The 19,850-nt window shown below is 55.2% G+C and overlaps 2 protein-coding genes across 3 annotated transcripts in view; both read right to left on the bottom strand.

The window, feature by feature from the left end:
* Cul9 (cullin 9) overlaps window positions 1-8,317 on the bottom strand; it is a 41,607-nt gene extending 33,290 nt beyond the window's left edge. The window contains exons 1-8 of the mRNA XM_028887147.2: window positions 8,138-8,317; window positions 5,519-6,122; window positions 4,659-4,813; window positions 3,309-3,809; window positions 2,320-2,455; window positions 2,006-2,199; window positions 1,349-1,733; window positions 804-996 (exon numbers count right to left, since the gene is read on the bottom strand). Coding sequence (XP_028742980.1) covers window positions 804-996; window positions 1,349-1,733; window positions 2,006-2,199; window positions 2,320-2,455; window positions 3,309-3,809; window positions 4,659-4,813; window positions 5,519-6,113 — 2,159 coding nt within the window. The 5' untranslated portion in view covers window positions 6,114-6,122; window positions 8,138-8,317. The remainder of the gene's footprint in view (window positions 1-803; window positions 997-1,348; window positions 1,734-2,005; window positions 2,200-2,319; window positions 2,456-3,308; window positions 3,810-4,658; window positions 4,814-5,518; window positions 6,123-8,137) is intronic.
* Window positions 8,318-8,743: 426 nt separating this feature from the next.
* Srf (serum response factor) lies at window positions 8,744-18,068 on the bottom strand. 2 transcript variants are annotated; one of them, XM_028887206.2, is made up of 7 exons: window positions 17,165-18,068; window positions 15,405-15,671; window positions 13,363-13,624; window positions 12,713-12,832; window positions 11,677-11,868; window positions 11,221-11,297; window positions 8,744-11,043 (listed from the first exon to the last, which is right to left on the bottom strand). In XM_028887206.2, exons 1-7 carry the CDS (start codon window positions 17,681-17,683, stop codon window positions 10,948-10,950), a joined length of 1,533 nt encoding a protein of 510 aa, XP_028743039.1. In that variant the 5' UTR covers window positions 17,684-18,068; the 3' UTR covers window positions 8,744-10,947. The 2 variants fall into 2 exon arrangements, with proteins under 2 accessions (XP_028743039.1, XP_028743040.1); XM_028887207.2 differs by lacking the exon at window positions 11,677-11,868 and having other exon boundaries at window positions 17,165-17,836.
* Window positions 18,069-19,850: the final 1,782 nt, after the last annotated feature.

Genomic DNA, 19,850 nt, shown 5'->3' with positions numbered 1-19,850 from the left:
AGGGCACTCTGACGTGGTAAAGAGAACCAGCTGTGCTCAGGACCGTCCCCTCGGACCGTCCAGAGCCGCCTCCCTCCTCTCTTCCCTCCTTCCCTTTTTTACTAACCCACTCTGTTTTTTCTCTTTCTTTCCAGGCTGACCTCAAATTGGTTTCTGACTCCTGAGTTCTGTGATAATAGGGATGTGTCCTCACATCCCAGCAAGGCTTCCATTCAATATTCTTTTATATGAACTGTTTTGAAAATGAGAATGCACTTGTATAATAATGAAATCAGATGAAACTTTAAAAATAAAGTAAGACAGAAGAAAAAGAAAAGAGAAAAAATGTTTTAGACAAGGTCTCACTCTGCAGCCCAGGCTGGCCTCAGGCTCATGACCTCCCTGCCTCAGCCTCCTGACTTCTAGGAGTAGACTTGTGCCACCACACCTGGCTTGAGATTTTTTTTAAAGAAAAAGGAATTTTTTTTAAAGAGCCAAAAGGACCTAGGTTTGGCTCCCGGCTCTGCTATCTGTGGAACTCGGAGCAGGTGATTAGAATTCTCCGTTTTCTCCTGCAAACTCTGATGCTAACGTTACTGTGGGACCAAAGGCATCGCGGTCTCTGTGGCGGTGGACTCGTGAGAGCACGCGTGAATCCTCAGGAGTGCTCACGAGCACTCCATCAGCAGCCTTCTGCCCCAGTGCTCCTCAGGCCCCAGCCGTCCCCACCCTGCCTCCTGATGTCACTTCCCCTTCCTTCCTCCTACCGTCCCCCTGGATGGCTAGAGCCTCACCCAAACCTCTGCCCTCTGCGACATGCTAACCTCAACGATCTGTCAGGACGGACCAGAGGGTGGTCCCGCTCAGTGGCCTCCTCCACAGCCTGGGAGAGGGCGCAGAGCCCTGAGAGCTGCAGGTTCGTGTCCAGGCTGGAGAGCTGCACAGTGGCCAGGACCGCTAACACATGCTGATCCAGGGAGCCGCGTGGACCAGGACCCCGCAAGGTTCTGGCCATCTCTGTAATCAGTGAGGGAAAGGCAGCAGCTAAAACAACTGAAAGTGTCTGAAATCAGACCCAGTTACGCCATCCATGGTGTTCACTACGGTGGCTTTTCAAACAGTACATGAACGGTCTAGTTCCACCATCGAGATGGAGAGGCCTGCAAAGGAAACTGAAAATACTACAGGAAGGGGCAGCTATCAGTCAGTCATACTCTGTTCCTGGGGAGACACGAGGGTGCTTTCGAGGCTTGTCCGCCATGAAAGGGCCTCCCTTCCTCTGTGTTTTCCCCCACTCTCCCCACCTCTACCGGGCCAATGCCTGTCTTGTTCTCATGTCCTCACTCTCCCCTCCCGGAACCCAACTCACCAGCAGCTGCCTCCTGTGTTTCAGGGGACAGGGCCATCCCCTCTATCACCAGAAGCTGACTGAAGAGCTGCGAGTCACTCTGTGCTTTGGGGGACTCAGTCTTTGCACTGGCAGGCTCAGCCTTTGCCTTGCAGGACTCGGCCTCTTCCTCTGAGGAGCTGGCTGCTGACTTCAGCTCCTCCTCTGGCTCTGGGGTACAGGAGGGACTCCGTGAAGAAGGCAAGCTGCTCAGTTCCTCAGGCATTAGCCCATACTTGGTGTAGATTTGGGAGTTGAGCAGGTCACAGAGGTTGCTGCCCTCGAAGCGATTACTGAGAAGCTGTAGCACCCCCTCAGCCATCTCTATGGGCACAGAGATCTCACCTAGGGCCTTTTCACCCAGGGCCTGTCAATACAAAGGGTGTTCGTTTCAAGGACCAACAGACACAAAGTTCCCAGGAACAGTCACGGCAAAGTCACCCCCCATCCCCTCATGTCTTCCATACACAAGACCTTAAAAGCATGCCTCTTCCACTAGCAGGCCCTCCATGGGCTTCAACCATTAGCTCCCCGCAACCCACACACAACCAAGTGACATTCCATAGTTAGAATTTCCCCTGGAGTGCCCAGCTCTAACCCACCACATCCCTCAGCCCAGATATCTCAGGTCTCTGGTACCTTATCCAGCTTCTCATGCAGATTCTGGAAAATCGGCTGCTGCTCACACAAGTCTAGCTTCTTGATGAAGAAAAGTAGCTCCCACCACTCTGCCTGGGTCAGGTACCCTGACTCCTCACCCTTCTGGGGCTCGGGCTGGAGATATGGCAGTGGATACAGACCATACGCAGGCCTCCAGTCCCAGGAGGGAAATGCTGAGGATATACAAATAGTCAATTTCTGAACCTCTGGGGCAGGTCCCACTCAGAAATGGCTCAGTGCTAGACAGTACCCCTTGGTTCTAAAACATGCTCCCCACATCCTCTCTGGCTCACCTGTGCCCAGTACGGTAGCCCCTTCTCTCTTCTCCACAGATGCTGAAGCAGAATTGCCAGGAGCTTCCTCAGGCCCCAGGATCTCTAGCATGTGCCAGTGTACCCAGTAGGTGCGGCCAGTTGACTGCCAGAAGACCTGGAAGAAGGCAAGGGAAGAGAGGACTCAGCCTTCTGAGCTCTGGGCCTGACCACAACTGGCTAGGCCTGGACAAATCTGCATATAGCTAAAGGCTTCCGGCCAATATGGGGAGTGAGTGCCCCCCCCCCCCCCCCGTCTTTCTTCCCAACCCTCATGGCCTCTACTTCCACACTCCTTAGCATCCTCCCCTACTGATACTGACGACGGCAAAGGGGTCATCCCAGTATATCACTTCTGCTTCCTGGGCACAAGTCCTGTGACCTCACAGGCTACCTACTCCATCAAATTTTCTCTACCCTCTAAAATAGAACTCTCTCATATACTGATTCTCTTTTTCTTTTTTAAATAACCACTCCACGTCTGAGGGTTTTCTCTTTTCGTTATTATTATTGTTGTTATTATTATTTAGACAGGTCTCTCTATGTATCCTGGCTGTCCAGGACTTGCCAGGTAGACCAGGCTGGCCTCAAAACTACAGAGATCTGCCTGCCCCTGCCTCTTGAGTGCTGGGCTTAAAGTCATGCCACCATGCCTGGCCCTCCTTTATTTCTTTTTGTTGTTGAAACAGGGTCTCATGTAGCCAAGGCTAGCCTCCAGCTTGCTATGCAGCCAAGGATGAATTTGAAAATCCAATCCTCCTGTATCCACCTCTCCTGTGCTGAGATCACAAGCATGTAACCATTCCCAATTTCATATGGCGCTGGGGATCAAACCCCGGACCTCATCTATGCTAGGCAAGTACTCCTCGACTGAGTTATATCCTCAGGCTATGTCTGGGGCTGCAGCCACCTCCCCACCTCGAATACCACAGAAGAGATCCTTTATTGTCCTACCACTGTGTGACCCCCACCTGCACAGGGGGCACCCCGTTGTTGCTCCGCTGGAACTCGCCCTCGTCCCCAGCACTGATCTCCTCATAGTCATCGAGGATCCGAACTCGCATGCCGGGCTGCACGGTCTGCTGAACATATTCACCATAGCCGCTACGGCTAGAAAACTCGGAACGGTGGCGGAAGACCCGCCCTTGCTTCCTGGGGGTAGTGACAGCGGTGGGCACTAACAGCGGAAGGCCTGAGATGCAGGGCTGAAAGATGGACCGGGCTGGCCGGGGTGGTAAAGCGCCCTGTTCACTCAGGTTCCGGGCCCAGCCCATGCTCCGCACCAGCTCTGAAATGAGGTTGCCCACCGCCATACTGAACTCCAGCTCCCGCTGTCCCCGGCTCTTCTCCTTTGTGAGACATGGAGAGCTGCGGTCTCCAGCTCCGGGCTCCGGACTCTCATTCAGCTGGTCCAGCAGGGAGGTGACACACAGGTAACGCTTCACCAGGGAGAAGAGCAGCTTTCCAGGGATCTGCAAGACACAGCCCGTGCTGTGAGCTCATCGCTGGCTTTGTCATCTCCCTTGCCCCTCGGTATCCTCCTCGACGGACGAGCAAGGAAGTGCGTTCCTAGGCCCGTAGTTCTCAGATCGATTTGTCTAAGAAACACCAAAGAATTCGCTTTTTAAACAATGATTTCTGTGCACGGTACTTTGCCTGGATGTGTGTCTGTGCAGGACTCGTGTGTCTAGTGCCTGTGGAAGCACGAAGAGAACAAACATATCTCTTGAAACTGGAGTCACAGATGGCTGTGAGCCACCATGTGGGTGCTGGGAACTGAACCTGGGTCCTCTGGAAGAGCAGCAGGTGCTCTTAACCACAGAACCATCTCTCCAGCCCACAAAGTAATTATCTGAAAACACAGATTCTTGTGTCTGCTTTGTGCAGTGTGCACACAAGCGAGGTGGCCTGAGGTTGACATCAGGCGTCTTCCTGGTCACTTTCCACCTTACGTATCAAGACAAAGCCTCTCTCTCACTGCACCCAGAGCCCCGCTGTAGCTGAGCTAACTTGCCTAGAGGATCCCCTGTCCCTTTCTCCTGCAGGCTGGACTGGAGGCAGGCTGCCACAAACAACCGAGTTTCCTGTGGGTTCTGAGGATCCAAACTCTGGTCAGCATGCTTCTAAGACAAGAGCTTTACCTGCTGAGCCATTTTCCCGGATTCCACTCTTAGTTTCTGGTATTAGAAATTCTAAATGGGAGAGGTTGAGAGGGGTCGTGAGCCTTTACTTTGATTAGGCCTCCAGGTTGCTCCCAGTCCTGAATCACAGCCTGAGAAATAGTGCTATGTACCCAGCATTCCTGGACAGCGGCAGAGTACCTGAGGAAGGTGGACGCCCTCAAAGGCCATGCAGTGCTCTTCAGTGGAGGTGGTCTCTGCAAACAGCTCCAGTAAAGTGCAGCGGCTGTCAAAGTCCATGTGCTGCTCGATGCCATCTTGCTGGCCCAGTGACAGGAGGACGTGAGCCCGACTCCCTGCAAGCCACACGCAGTCTGTCTTCTCAGTCCTCAGTGCTTTCCCTGCCTATCCTAGGCTTTCTCCTCCCTAGAGGCTTTTAAACCTCTTTGTGACTGAGACCCAAGGCAAGAAAGACACTTTACATGTCACTGAGCACAAACACATACACACAGAACCGAAACATAACATCACACTATTAAAATTACTAAATTCTGTGTTCTGATACACACACATACACACACACACACACACACACACACACAGAGTTCATTTGTTTTGTTTTGGTTTTTTCAAGACAAGGTCTCACTAGATAGCCTTTGCTGTCCTGGATCTCTCATCAGACTAGGCTGGTCTTGAACTCATAGAGATCCACCTGCCTCTTCCTCCCAAGTGCTAAGATTAAAGACATGCGCCACTACACACAACTGTGTGCAGATATTTTAATCTTTTTAAGTTGGCTGTAACTCTCCCCATACTGATTTCACAACCAATGAATGCATCTCAAATACTCAACAAACGCAGGTCTCCCTGCTTTACTCTCTGCCACACAGAGAGTGACAGATAAACCCGTGTCTTTTTGTCCTGTGTGTAACATTCACTATGTTTCTTTTGCCTTGAGTTGCTACTTATTAGCAATGGTTGGGAACTCTCCGCCAACTCCTCCCCACTCCTTGTGACCCCACTCTCTCCAGTGACACCCCCCCCACACCGCGCTCTCTTACCGGCGTCATGGGCCGCCAGGGCCTGCAGCATCTTGCCTGCGCTCCGGCGGATCTGAGGCTCCGGATTGCACAGCATGTGCATAAGCAGATCCAGGGCTCCTGTCTCCCTGAAGACTCCGGTGAGAGGCCCAATGCTCGCATAGGCGCTGAGCACGTGGATGGTGTGAAGCACAGCGGCCGTCAGGCTCGAGGTCCCGCCCTCGGCCAGCTGCCTGGCGGCCCTGCGCACCAGTGCCCGCACGTCAGCCTCCATCTCCGCCATTGCCAACTCATCCAGGCCGCCTGGATCCCGGGGGAAGCTTCCTAACTCTCCAGCAGGTTCGTACTGAGGTCTTTTAGATAATGTTTGCTCCCGCAGCAGCATGGGGCAGTTGGCATAGACCTCTGGAGCTGACAGCCACATGAGGAGGTGCTCTGTCTTGTCTTCCTCTACATTCACTTTGCCCTCTTCCCCACACTTGAGGACACTCCATCGGATCAGGTATTCAGGATGTCCGTCATGTCCAGGTCTCTGTCGAATGAGTTCTTCAGGGTACGCCTGCAGCCGGGGCCCCAAGGGGACCATGAGGTCCCCTGCTCGTCGATCCCCTACCATCCTGACCTCCTGGAATATACAGGAGAGAGACAGGCAGTATGTGAAAGAGGAAACGACTACGTAGAGCGTGATGGAATCTTGTAGCAAAACAGGATGGTGGTGATTGGTGGGTTGTGTGATGAGGTTTTGAACACACAGGCAGAAAAGACAAAGTATATGACGGGATAAATAAGGGGTTATATTTATGTAAGAGAGGAATGTAGTCAAAGAGCAAGGAGATGAAATGAAAGCGTTCAGGGATGGAAGAGGGCTGAGACTATAGCTCCAAAGCAGTGTGCCTGCCTAGTGTGTGTGTGTGTGTGTGTGTGTGTGTGTGTGTGTGTGTGTGTGTGTGGTGGGAGATGTGGGTACTGGAGAGATGGCTCAGGGGTTAAGAGCACTGGCTGCTCCATGAGAGGACTCAGGGTCAGTTCCCAGCACCCACATGGCAGCTAAGATCATTTGTAACTCCAGTTACAGGGGTCTCACGCCCTCTTCTGACCTCCAAGGGCACTGCATACACACGGTGCTCATACATACACGCAGGCTAACACTCATACACATAACTCTTTTTTGTTTTACTTATTTTTTAAAAAAATATTTATCTGACCAGGTGGCAGTGGCTCACACATTTAATCCCAGCACTCGGGAGGCAGAGGCAGGAGGATCTCTGTGAGTTTGAGACCAGTTTGGGCTATAGAGTGAGATCCAGGACAGGCACCAAAACTACACAAAGAAACCCTGTCCCAAAAAAAACAAAAAAAAAATTATGTTTTATTATCTATTATATATGATGTGTCTCTGTGTGCGTGCATGTGTGCGTGTGTCTGTGTGTGTGTGTGTGTGTGTGTGTGTGTGTGTGTTGTTTTGCCCGTGCTTGCATGGTGCCCTTGGAGGCCAGCAGAGGGAATTAGACCCCCTGGAACTGAAGTTATAGATGGTTGTCAGGACTATATGGGTGCTGGGGACTGATCACAGATGCTTGGCAAGCTCTGTACTACCTGAACTACACCCCAAGTCCCATAAATCTTTTTAAAGGCTATGAATTTAAGCATGGTGTGCTGGCACATGCCTATAATCTTGATATTCGGGAGACTGAGGCAAGAAAATCACCTTTTTGAGGCTAGGCTGGGCTACACAGAAATCTCCAGGCCAACCCCAACTACATAGTAAGACCGTCTTAAAAAAACAAAAACAGCTTTCGAAGGATCGTTTTCACGTCTGTGGATGTGACGCCCCAGGAGTGATAGCTAATGTTTTCCTTCGCGGTTTATTGTTGAACCAATAAAGTCAGTGAACCTTAAAAAAACAAAACAAACAAACAAAAAACAAAAACAAAACTGAACACTGTCAAGCTCCTAAGTGCTCAGTAAGCAATGTATTACGACATAATCCAATACTATCCTTAGATGGAGACAGTGGGTAGCAGGCATCAGATGGGCATGGGTGTTAGGGCAGAATAAAATGATCAGAAAAGGTATGTGAGGTCTGAAGCAGTGCAGGTGCTCTCGAGGGAGCCGAATGGACGGAAGGCACACCGCGGTGAAGAACCGGCCATCCGGCCGGCGTCGCCTCGCGGTACTCAGAAGCCGAGCAGCAGAGAGGAGGAGGAGTCGGATAAGATGTGAGCCAGTGGGGATGGGATCCACTTAGCATGGAAGGGAGGCTAGGAGGCAGCCACTGAAGCCACAGTGGCTGTTGATTAGCACAGGACCAAGTCCTGCCACCCGCTGGGCCTAGGGGCGGGGACGGCACCCGGAGGGCCAGGACCAGGCGCTTAAACCGCGGCGTGAGGGTGGCGCCTGGCGGCGGGGCGGAACCCAACGCATCGTGATCGCGATCGCGCCCGTGCAGACCCCGGAGGGAGGGCCGGCGGGACCGGCCCGGCACCGCGCTGGGAATGGCCTGGGGGTGCGGAGGGGGAGGATGGCGGTCTCGGTCTCGAGAGCTGACAGGACCCGACTTCCCTCCTGTCCCGGGGAGCGGGGATGAGGGGCGGGGGTGGGGAAGGGAAGGGACCGGTGGGCGCAGGACTCGCTTCTCACCTCTCCCCGCCCGGCTCGCCCCTCACCGGCAACCAGCAGCGGGTCCCACAGCTCGGCCCGCCTCCTCCACAACTCCTTTCCGGGTCACACGCCGGGCACACGCACAGGCCCGGCGGCTACGGGTCCCACCGTGGCCCACTACGAGCGTGGCAAAACGGCGCGGGAATGGAGCATGCGTACTAGCCGGGGAGCCCGCAGTCGGCGTGCTTTCCAGCTAGCCAGGTGTGACGCGCCCTGCTCTTCACCGGGTCCCTCTTCCTCACCCACCCATCGCAGCACCTGCCTTGCATTAGTTAAGCCATGCTCCCACCACCCTGGGACTTTCCGGTGTCTTTTTTGTGGTCTTAAGTTTCCAACACTCCCCAAACCCTGAGGTATTTTAAGTTAGTTCTTCCACTTTGTTTTTTAGGTAAAACCATTGAACTGCCCTGAGCTGCTGGCAAAACCATGCATAGTGAGAAAGTCCCACGCCTAGATTTCTTCAATCATGTAGGATTCAATAGTTCAAAGGACCCTGCTTCCAGGGGCAGAGTTTAGGGGATTTTGTATTCACTCCTCCCTCCCTATGCTGAAAAAATCCCAAAGACACAGCCAAAGACCCCAGTCTGTGCACAAAAATGATACATTTATTGAAAGAGTAATTTTTTTAATACAAAAGAAAGCTCTGTACATAGGATGTGACCATGTCCACTGTTCCTGGGTCAACATCCCAGGAGAAGTAGAAACCACTGATATACCCACATACACCCCACATTCACACAAGCATTCACTCAAACACAAGCACACACACACCCCAGAGCCACTTAGGAAGGGAAACACCAAGGGTCGCTGCACATAGAAATGCCACCTCAGTCCTGACACGCAGACTCTCCCAAGGCCAGTCACACAGCACACATCATAAGCACTTTGCCTGATCCACTCACTGGATCTGTCTTTTGTGAGGAGGAATCAACATCGCCTCCCATGTGGTGGGGGAGAGGTGAGTGAGTGGTAGAGGAGTGAACCAAGGAGAGAAAGGCAGGCGCTGGGCAGTTACAGACCTGAGTCCCAAGCTCCCCGCTCTGGCCCCTGGCTTACCATGCCCCAGTCTAGAAAGCTCCCCAAGCCCAGCTATTTCCAGGAGAAAGCCCAGAACGGTGGCCTCCCCAGCTGGGTGAGACAGCAGTGGGGATCAGAGGTGGGGGGTTCTCAAACATGTCAACAGATCCTCCCGTGATACCTACGTGTGCACAAGACCCTGCCCACCTTTCACCTAACCTCAGAAGCAGGCCCGTGCCTACCGAGGGCAGAAGCAAGGGGTCTGAGGACACTCCACCCGACTGCCCTTCTGGAAAAGCTCCCTTACTGAACACAGGTGGTTTAGGCTGGCTCTGACACGGGGTACAATACCCTCCCCCTATGCTAGCCCACCCTCAGGGTCCCCAAGCGGGTTCTAAGGGGGTGGGGCATGGCCCTGTACAAATTACATAAATACTGAGGTTACACTTAGAAAAATAAAGTCATTTTCTTCAAGGCTTTTTGTCTTAATTTAAAAAAGTTACAGTAGCTGCTTACTCCCTGGGAGAGCTGCCCATTTCTGGCTCTCCATCGCTGCGCTCAGCCCAAGAGCTGCTCCTATGTGACCCCCATTCCTGTGTCTCCCCACCCCCCAGACCCCCCTGCTCACTGCAGCCTGGGCCCCAGGGAGCTGTAAGCCTGGGGGGGGGGGCACAAGGCTGCAATGCTGTGGCACAAATGAAATCCGTCTCCTCTATCTGGCCCCCTCCCACCCTAGCCCACAATTGGTCTCCCTCTTCCTAGCCACAACCCCAGAGGGTAAAAGAGGCCTAGAACTGTGGGTCACCCTCCCTCCCCTTTTGCGGCCTGAGGGCCCCTTCCCTAGCTTTCTCCTGGAAAGAACCCAGGATGGGGGGCAAACCCAGAATCTCCTGCATGCACACTGGTGGACCCCGAGCTCATGGGGGGGGGGCTGTCCCCAGAGGCCCAGCCAGTTCTAGAGAGCCTAAGGGCTCCCCAGAAAAGGGGAGTTTGGGCAGGGAGGGGGATGAGAAAAACGCCATTAAAAAAAAGTTAAATATTTTAAAAATATATATTTATAGATTTGTTTTCACTTCATCTCCTCAAATAAAAAGTTCAAAATCAACTTTTAAGTAAAGCAGCTGGGAGAAGGGGGAAGACAGAGGAAGAGAGGCCGCCAGAGGCTCCCTCCGCCCCGAGAGCCCCTGCAGGTCCGTGGGGACAGAGCGGCAAGGCAGAGCAGGCGCCCCGTGACCTGCCCTGTGCACAGGCCCAGCTATCCAGGAGCTGAAGGGGGCAGAGGGGGGCGGAAGGAGGGAAGAACCCCCTCTCTCCCAGCTGGCTCCCTGAGGGCAGGGGCAGGGCTCTTTTGACCCAGACTGTGGCGGCACAGAACTAACCAGAGGTCATCAGACAGGCTGGAGAGAGGGCCCCAAATGCTTCCTCAGAGGGGGCACTGTGCCCAGCCCCACAGAAGGCCTGTGAGTGGGAAGGTGGGCACAGTCCCACCGGGTGAGCGAATACTCATAGCAAACGTTGAGCCAAGCTGGGAGGACAGCCCCACCATGCCCAGAGCGACCGGTGGGGTAGGAAGGAGGGGGTGAGGGAGGGCAGGGGGAGGGCAGGCAGGCCCATTTCTTTGGCTGGAGTGAGAGGGCATAGTCCTGTGGCTGCCCTCTCCTTCTCCTGCCTCCCTCCTTCGGCCAGTCAATGTGTGTGTAAAGAAAACGTGAAAAGGCAACAATAAATAAGTGGTGCCGTCCCTTGGCCGTCTGTCCAGGGCGGCGGGCGGATCATTCACTCTTGGTGCTGTGGGTAGCGTCCAAGTTCACCACCTGGAGCTCGGTGAGGTTGCTGCTGCTCCCAGCTTGCTGCCCTATCACAGCCATCTGTAGGGAAGGAGGAGGATGAGGATGGCCAGTCGGAGGAAGGACAAGCAGGCTCGGGCGCCCCCTGCTGGCCTGCCGGTCCAATGCAGGCCTGAGCAGAAACAGATGGGCCCCTGGCTAGGGAAGACTGGGTGGGACAGGGTGGGAGGGGGTGGGGGGCCCACCTGCCCCATTTACCTGGTGAAGCTGAACTGCAGAAACAGGGATCTGCACGGTCCCAGAGGATGCTGTCAGGAACACCTGAGGGACACCACCTGCATCGGAAAGCAGGGGAGATACTCATTTACTTGCTCAGGAGGAGCTCTAGATATCGGAGATGTGATATACACAAGTGACTGGGGAGCCTCAAACATGTAGCCAAGGATGTGTGCCCCAAAGTGTCTCATGCAATGCACGAGGGTGCCTGTAGTGTGAAGGTTTAAGTGTGTGTGAGTGTCCAAATGAACAAATACAGTTGTCCAGTGAGTGTGAGAATATCCAAGTCTGTATTTGTGCAGGAATATATGTGGGCATTGGGGGAGGGAATAAACAGGAGGAGAATGCATCTCAGTGTTGGAGCTGGGGCACATCTGAGTGCCTGTAAAAGGGAGAAATAAATGGTCCTTCTTTCTTCGGCCCTGGTCCTTCCCTCACCTTGCTCCTGGACCTGGCTGTGGGACACCTGCATGGTGGACGGTGCCTGGGAGAAGGCATTGAGCACGGTGAGGCTGCCATCAGCCAGGCCCGAGGTGGGGGCATACATCACTGCATGGGGACTAGGGTACATCATGTGGCCACCCACAGTTGTGGGTATAGACGACGTCATGATGGTGGCGGGCAACGTCACTGGAAAACACAGATACACATCAGGGAGCTGATCCCTCCTGCTAGCTCTCATCCTGCCCCAGGATTCCAACCTCTAGGATCTTTGTACCATGTTCTGTGTCACAGGTTTGACAAAAGATTGTTTCTTTGTTCCTTACCATCAACTGAAAAGCCTAGCGTTTTCCCCTGAGCGGACTGTCTATGCATCCAATCCCCTGTCCCCAGACCCTAGCATCACAATGATGGGCCCTCTCCCAGGAAACACCATCACTCACTTTTCATTTTCACCTGTTCCTTCCTCTCTCTCCAGCTTCCTAAACTTACACCTAATCAGTTCATCCTTGAGACAAGCACTTCTCCAATGTTAACAGAGGAACCTTGTTAAAATGCAAATTCTGAGTCATTGGGTTTGAGGTGACGCTGGAGATTCTGAAAACTCCAAGTCCTCGGTTCCTTCAGCCCCTAGACCACACTGTAATGAGTAAGGCTGGGTTGGCAGTAGCTTACATATGAGAGTTCGCTATAATTCCTGAAATGACCAAAGGTAGCTGAGAGGAATTAGAGCTACTCAAGACCTGTAACACCCTCCCACCCGGTGACAGATGCGCTGACTGCTCCTTCCTTGCTACTGAACAAACCATTTCCCAGTGGTTTCTTATGTCTCCCTTGACTCTACATCCTCACTGCAGAGCAGAGTTCAAACCCCAGCCACGCTCACCAGCTTTCCTATAAACATGAAACCAAAGCCCCAGTTTCTACTTGAGTAAATTCCCCAGGGTCCTCGGTACAGGAGCCACACTGCTAAGCACCTTCTGCCAGGCTTCCTGTGGGAAGGCAAGGCGTGGGGGGTGACAAGGAGTAATACCTGTCCCGCTGGAGGAGGTCTGCGTGAGGTCTGTGCTGCTGTCACGAGAGGGAGACGCTTGCTGTGGGGCCTGGTGCACCTGAATGGCCTGCACAGGGACCTGCTGGGCCACCGCCCCACCTACAAGACACGGCGTGTTACTTGGGCTCCACCCACGCAGTCTGTCAGCCTCACCAAACGCGCTGGAGTATACAGTCCCGGGTCCGATACTCTGGTTCCCAACCCTTGTCACTTTCCCCTGGGACCTGAAGAGGTCCTTCATGTCTGAATGAAGTGACTCCCTCTTTCTTCTGCCTCAGGCTTTGCTTCCATCTTCTTCAGCTGACCCGGAGCTGTCCTTAACCCATCAACATAACCTACCCTCCAGTCACAACAGAGAAGTGACAGAACACCAACCATCTCCATAGCAACGGAGGTTCAAGGGTGAACTAGCCAGACAAGACCAGAACGGAGCGTTGAAACTTACTACAGCACCAGCAGGGATCTCACTGGACACAGTTTGTCTTCCAATGAGACATACAATGGTTCTCTCTTTGGCTCTTGCCCATGTTCACCTTTTCTTAGCTAAGAAAGAGGTCCTCCTGGGGCTAGCCCTAAAATCACTTTTAACGCCCTCCGTTTGACCCCTCCCTGGTGCCCCTGTGACTCACCGGGCATGAGGGTGAAGCTGGTGGGCAGCTGCATGAGGCCCCCGGAGGACACAGGCCCGCTGCCCGTGCTCTTGAGCACAGTCCCGTTGGCACTGCTGGCACCACTGGGGCTGACGCTGGCAGACACCGGGGCCAGGTAGTTGGTGATGGGGAAGGAGGGGCCGCTGCTGACTTGCATGGTGGTGGAGGTGCTGGGTGCTGTCTGGATGGTGGAGGTGGTACCCGGCAGGTTGGTGACCGTGAATGCTGGCTTCAGTGTGTCCTACACCCAGAGCAAAGACGGAGCAGTGAGCTGCTGACAGATCTCATCCCTCAGGAGCTTTGTGTGAATGGAGAATCCAGGCAGAAATCGCTGTTCCGGTTACAGCCCTAATGATACCATTTACTTGCCACGAAAGTCATGAAGCTGTTGACTGGACACGGTGCCTCAAGTTCTAGCACTTGGGAGTCTGAGACATCAGTACTGCCCAGCCTGGTCTACACTGTGAGACCCTGTCTCGAAGTTTAAAAATTACAACCATAACACCGGGGGTGGTGGCGACGGCGGCGCACGCCTTTAATCCCAGCACTCGGGAGGCAGAGGCAGGTGGATCTGTGAGTTCAAGGCCAGCCTGGTCTACAGAGCGAGTTCTAGGACAATCAGGACCGTGCCTCAAAATAATAAGTAAATATTACAAACAAATAAAGAAAAAAACACAACTACTTAACTTGGAGGTTGTTGAGAAGATTAAGCAGGGGAGAAAAAAAAGATAAGCAGGCTAGCATTCCTAAAACCACTCAGAGAGAGCATCTGAGCTCACACCAAGATCAAAATAAACACTTGCAGCTCTTACAGTGAGAACTGCGTGCTTTCTGCCCCAGGGAACCGCACAAATCTCACTCACAGTCTGCTTCTAGCTCTGGCAGTGACTGTCTGGGTGACCCTGAGATAATCACTTCCCTTTTATGAGCTTTAATTTCCTCTTCAAAATGTGAGAGGGTTGGGCTTGAGTTCTCTTCAAAAGGGTCCTTCCGGTTCTGAACTGCTGGGCTCTACAGCAGGGACCGAGATTTTCAAAGAAGAGAAAGCCCATGAAGGTCTGACAGTGCAGTGCTTCAGCCCAAGACCAAGGGACTGACTGACCCGCGTGCACACAAACACACACACACACACACACGCACGCACGCACGCACGCACGCACGCATGCACGCACAAATGACTGCAGATAACGGGTAACTAACACAAGGGGGAACCTGGAGTTTTGACTCTCTCCGTTCTTAGAGCTGTGAGGAAGAAGCCAGGAGTTGAGAACCAAGCCGCCAGGCCTAGATCCACTTAATTCAAAAGCCGGGGTGGGTCAGCCCGGGATGTTTGCTAGGCAACGGGCCCCAAGGCCTTTGGTTGGTGGAGGCGTTGCTAAGGCAAACAGTGCCGCTTCCTTCCATTGGTCAGTTAGTTCAGCACCCGGAAGGTGGAGCTCCACAGACAGCAAGAAGGAAGACCCGCCCCTCCGTCCTTACCGGGAATGAGGGGGAGGCGTAACCAGAGCAGGCATCTTTAGTAGCAGGCCAATGCTCTCCCTAACAGCCCAGGCCTGGGTATCCCGAGCACCCCGACACCCGGAATGAGGCTCGCTAGTATGGCAGTTCCTTGCCCAACCTGACAGTCCGCTTGGCAACAGCAGTGGATTCCCAGGACCCTGGATCAGGAGGCTCCCTTCCTATTCCCAGCCGGCCAGGAGGGCAGGGCCAAGCTACACCCCCGCCCAAAGCGGGGAGACAGCTGGCGGGAAGAATGCGAAGGCCTTGCCAGGCAGGCGGGCTGTGGGCGGGAGGCCGGCGTGGAGCCCGAACCGGCCTTATATGGGCACGGAGGCCGCCCGCTTATCTTGGGGGACGGCCTCCTGTCAGGAATGGAGGATGGACACCTGTCTCCTAGGATAAGGAACACTAACCTGGTCCCACTCCACATCACTAAGCACATCCATTTACCCGCAGTAGGCCAAGAAGGGAAAGGGACCCTCTTTTCTCCCCCTTTTACATAGGTGACCCCAACAACACACCTTGGTCTCCCCACTGCTGTCAGATTCCGACACCTGGTAGGTGAGATCCGGCTCTTCAAAGCCAGTGGCACTCATTCTCTGGTCTGTGGTGGGGTCTGAGCGGGGTGGAGAGTCTGGCGAGTTGAGGCAGGTCTGAATCAATGCCTTGCCGGTCTCACTGGTGATCATGGGCTGCAGTTTGCGGGTGGCAAAGGTATACACATGGCCTGTCTCACTGGCCACCAGCAACAGCACTTGCGTCCCTGTCAGCGTGGACAGCTCATAGGCCTGGGGAGTTGGGAGGGATATGGGCAGGTCAGCATTTCCTCTCCACTTCCCTGGGGAAAATTATACGGTGATCTCCAGCACCGACTCCTGGGATGACCTTCAACTCTAGGGACCAGACACCTGACGGTGAGCTGGAAGTGGATCAACTGCCTATGTCCTTGAAGAAACAGTCCGACTGCAGGTACCCCAAGCAAACAGAAACAGCTCCCAGCAGGGATGGATATGTAACTTCAAGGGGGCATAGAAAGACCCAGTTAGCTATCCCCCAACATGTCCGGTGCCCGCTTCCTCCTCACTGTCAGAGGGACAATGAGATCCCTACCACACTGGAATCCACACATCGTGTTAGTGGTAACAGCCGTCTAAGTGTGCAACTGCCCATGATCACTGCCAGATCACTGCACAGGCTCTAACCTGTTGCCACAGCCTGACTCCTTTGGCCCTGTAATACCACAGTGCCCTTTGCCTTGGGACAGAAGGATAAGGAAGGACCTTCTCCCAAACCTTCTCCGTGATGATTAAGGGTTACCGATAACAGATTGGCTAAAACGATGAGAGCTAAGTCTGCGACTGTCCTCTGCCATGAGCCCAGAAACGGGATCCCCTGCTAAATTGCACAACCCACCTTGGAAGCAGTTCCAGCTTCTACAAGGAACAGATAACAACACTGGTGCCCAGGTTGCAGGCTGCCTCCTCTGCTTCCATCCCTTCCTGTATCGCCTAGACTCCTTTCCTCACCATTTTTCCTGAGATATTGGCTGGCACAAGGTACCTCTACAAATCTCCCCGTCCCCAACATTGCATGCACCGATTTGCCCTAGAGCTGGAAACCCTACTTGTCCCAAAGACCGGGTGATTCTGCAGCCGGTCCGGCGGGCAGCATGAGATTTCCAGAGAAAGCAACGGAAGACACATGGCCAGGGCGGGACTTGGTCCCCGCTTGCTGTTCCTCAAGGCAGCAGCAGCCACAGCTCTCCCGCCCAGCTTTCTCACCTGGCCCCTAACCCTGCCCGTCCTTCAAGCCCGCACAACTCCAGCGATGCCCACCTTTCCTCCCACTCACGCTCGCTCACGGCTGTCATCCAACGCCAGCCTCCTCCTCTCAAATCCTTCTGCTCCCCTTCCCACCGCCCTTCCCGCACACCGGGACAGAGTGGCTCGGCTGCCCCCCGCGTCTGGTTACCCACCTTCCTGCCCGCCCCTTGTCCACTCCTGCCCTCCTCCAGGACCCTCTTTCTCCCGCGCGCTGGTCACTCCCACCTCGGCGCCTCTGCCCTGGATTCCGGACGCTCGCAGCATCTCCCCTCTCCCCACATTTCCCCGGCGGCCCCTCCCCTCTGGCTCGGCCGGGGTACCACCGTCCCCTCCTACACACCTTGTGCGGACTCGCCGCCTCCTCACCTCCGCCTCGGCTCCGTCTCGCTCCCGGGCTACCCTAGCGCGCACCCACCCTCCGGGTCCCCCCGGGGCGCGCCAACCTCCGGCTCCGGTACCTTCTTCATGATGCCCGTCTTCCTCTTGCTGAAGGTCGTATAGCGCCGCAGCTTGTTGTCGATGAACTCCATCTTGATCTTCACGCGGCCCCGGGTCTTCTTCCCCGGCTTGGCCCCGCTCACCGCACCGCTCACCGGCCCGTAGCCCCCGGCGGCCGCCGCCGCCGCCTCGGGCCCACCGACCACCACGCCGAGCTCCATCTCGCTCAGGCTCCGCTTGAGGCCGCGCCGCTCGGCGCCCAGCTCCTCCTCCTCGCCGGACTCGGAGTCGCCCTCGCTGCCGCTGTAGAGGGCCCCGGCGGTGGGCGCCGGGGTGGGCGCCGCCGCCGCTGCAGCCTCCCGCTCCAGACGGCCCGGGCCGAGCCCCGCGCCGTTCCCGGGAACCCGGCCCCCGTTCGCCCCGCGAGTCCCTCCGCCGCCTCCGCCGCCCGGCCGCCCCGTCGGGGTCCGGTTCAGGCTGCCCCCCAGGGCCGAGCCCCGGCCCAGAGCCGCCGCGGCCCCAGCTTGGCTCGGTAACATGGCGCTCAGTGCAGGAGGGCGGACGGGCAAGTCAGCGAGGAATCGGGGCCGCCGCCGCCGCCGCCATCGGCTTCCCGGTTCCACCGGGCACTCCCGCCGCTGCTAGCGCCGCTCCCGCTGCCGCGGCCGCCGCTGCGAACCCGGGGCCCCTGCACGCCCGGGCCGACCTGGGCCCTCACTTTCCTGCCCCTGTGGCCGGGGTTGCCCCAGGCCGCGCGCAGCGCCCCCTGTCCGTGTGCCGGGGAGGCGCGCCCTGCGGCCGTCAGCGTCCCCCGGGGGGCAGGGGCTGCTGGCCGCGGCCGAGACCGCGGGCGGAGGGGGCCGGGACCACGCGCTGGCGGCGGAGGTATCCCCCGACCCTTCCCCCCCATATAAAGAGATACAATGTTTCCTTTTATGGCGAGGCCGCTCCTTATATGGTGAGCCCCAGCGCCCCCGCCCTATTGGTCCGCGCTTCCGGCACCTCCGCTCCCCATTGGCCGGAAGGGGACACTTATTTGCATAGGCATACCGAACTCGCTGCTGTCATCCCGCGTCAGACCGCGATTCCGAGAGGGGCGGGGACAGCTCCTTAAAGGAACAGGCCCGCCGAGCCAGCTCCGCCCCCAAGTGTTGAAGCCCGGTGGAGTATGGAGAAGGGGCTGGCGCAGAGGAAGCCCGGGAGAGGGCTGCGATGCTGTCTTGCCGAGAGCGGGGAACCCGAGTGCATTGGGGGTTTGAAGCAAACGAGGAAAAACACTCCCTAATTGCAGCGAAGGAGTGCAGGCATAGATTGGAGCACTCCCTTCACTTCCCGGGGAAGGTAAAGTGAGTGGTTGGAGCCAAGCGAGCGTGAGTGTTTAGACTCCTCCAGCCCAGCGGCTCCACTCCCGTCCCGTCCCGTCCCGTCGCCTCCCCCCACCCCCACTACTTCCCTTTCTTTCTCTTTTCAAAGGATCAACACTTTCCCACAAGTCTAGCTGCGAGGTCACATCATTCATCATCCTCTACGCTGGGGGGTCTTTGGCAGACACACATCTGGACGAGGAGGAGGTACAGACGCCCTCCCATCCATGATGGGGGCAGGGCGGAGAGTGAGAGGTCAGTGAAGACTTCCAGCTGCCGGCTGTGCTGAAAGAGGGGGTGGTCCAGAGGATAAAGCACACCCCGCAGCCAGTGCAGAGGCCTGAAATACAGTGGGACAGGAGGATTAAAAGTAACAAAAAAAAAAAGACGAAAGGTTAAAACGTGGGTATTACAAAGCCCACGTTAAGGGTCCGAGAGGCTGAGTCTTTGCTCCAAGGTAGAGAAAACAGCTTGAACTTCTTTCTGTGTTACTGAAATTGCTCAAATCTGGCCTGAGAGGGTGGTGCACACATTTAATTCTAGCTATTCCTGAGGCTGAGGCAGGAGGATTGCCCTGAGTTCAAGACCAGCCTGACCTACGTACTAAGTGCCAAGATCACACAGCAAAACCAGTCCGTCCCCCCCCAAAATTGTTTAAATATGAAGCTTCCCTGCCTTTTGGTAGTCCTGCGCCTGGAAACAAGAGATTGTTTCCAGGTCCATTCTTTGGTGTTGGTATCCATCCCTCAAGTTCTGAATACAGATGTAACGGGGGCAAAGAGTAAAGAAAGCCACAACAGCCGTCTGTGGCTAGTTATACGGAGCTACATGTAGTAAGTCGCCCCAATCCATCCTGGTGTGTTTAATGAGATGGGTTTCCTCTAAGTGCTGTTGTGAAGAAGAAAAAGTGACTGGGTCATTGTACACAAGTATTCGAACAAACGAGCTAGCCAGATGTGGCTCATGCCTGCAACACTGAGGAGGCCAAGGCAGGATCACCAGAGGGAGGTCATATAATAAGTACCCCTCCACCCCACACCCTCCCACGAGATTAAGGACTTAGATGATGGCTTAGTCAGTGAAATGTTTGCTTGGAAAGCATGAGGATCTGAGTTCAAGCCCCAGACCTCACGTCAAAAAAGCCAGTTATAAACCAGGAGAGGTTGGTGGTACACACCTTTAATCTCAGCAGAGGCAAAGGCAGGTGGATCTCTGAGTTTGAGGCCAGCCTGGGCTACAGAGTGAGTTCCAGGACAGCCATGGCTACATAGAGAAACCCTGTCTGGGGGACAAGGGGCAGCCATGGTGGTACATGCTTATATCGATTTCAGTGCTGGGAGGA

The sequence above is a fragment of the Peromyscus leucopus genome, chromosome 16_21 (assembly GCF_004664715.2).
Source record: "Peromyscus leucopus breed LL Stock chromosome 16_21, UCI_PerLeu_2.1, whole genome shotgun sequence".
In the NCBI taxonomy this organism is placed as follows: Eukaryota; Metazoa; Chordata; class Mammalia; order Rodentia; family Cricetidae; genus Peromyscus; species Peromyscus leucopus.
Note: the sequence above shows the minus strand (reverse complement) of the source record. Positions and strands in the feature narration are given on the sequence as shown.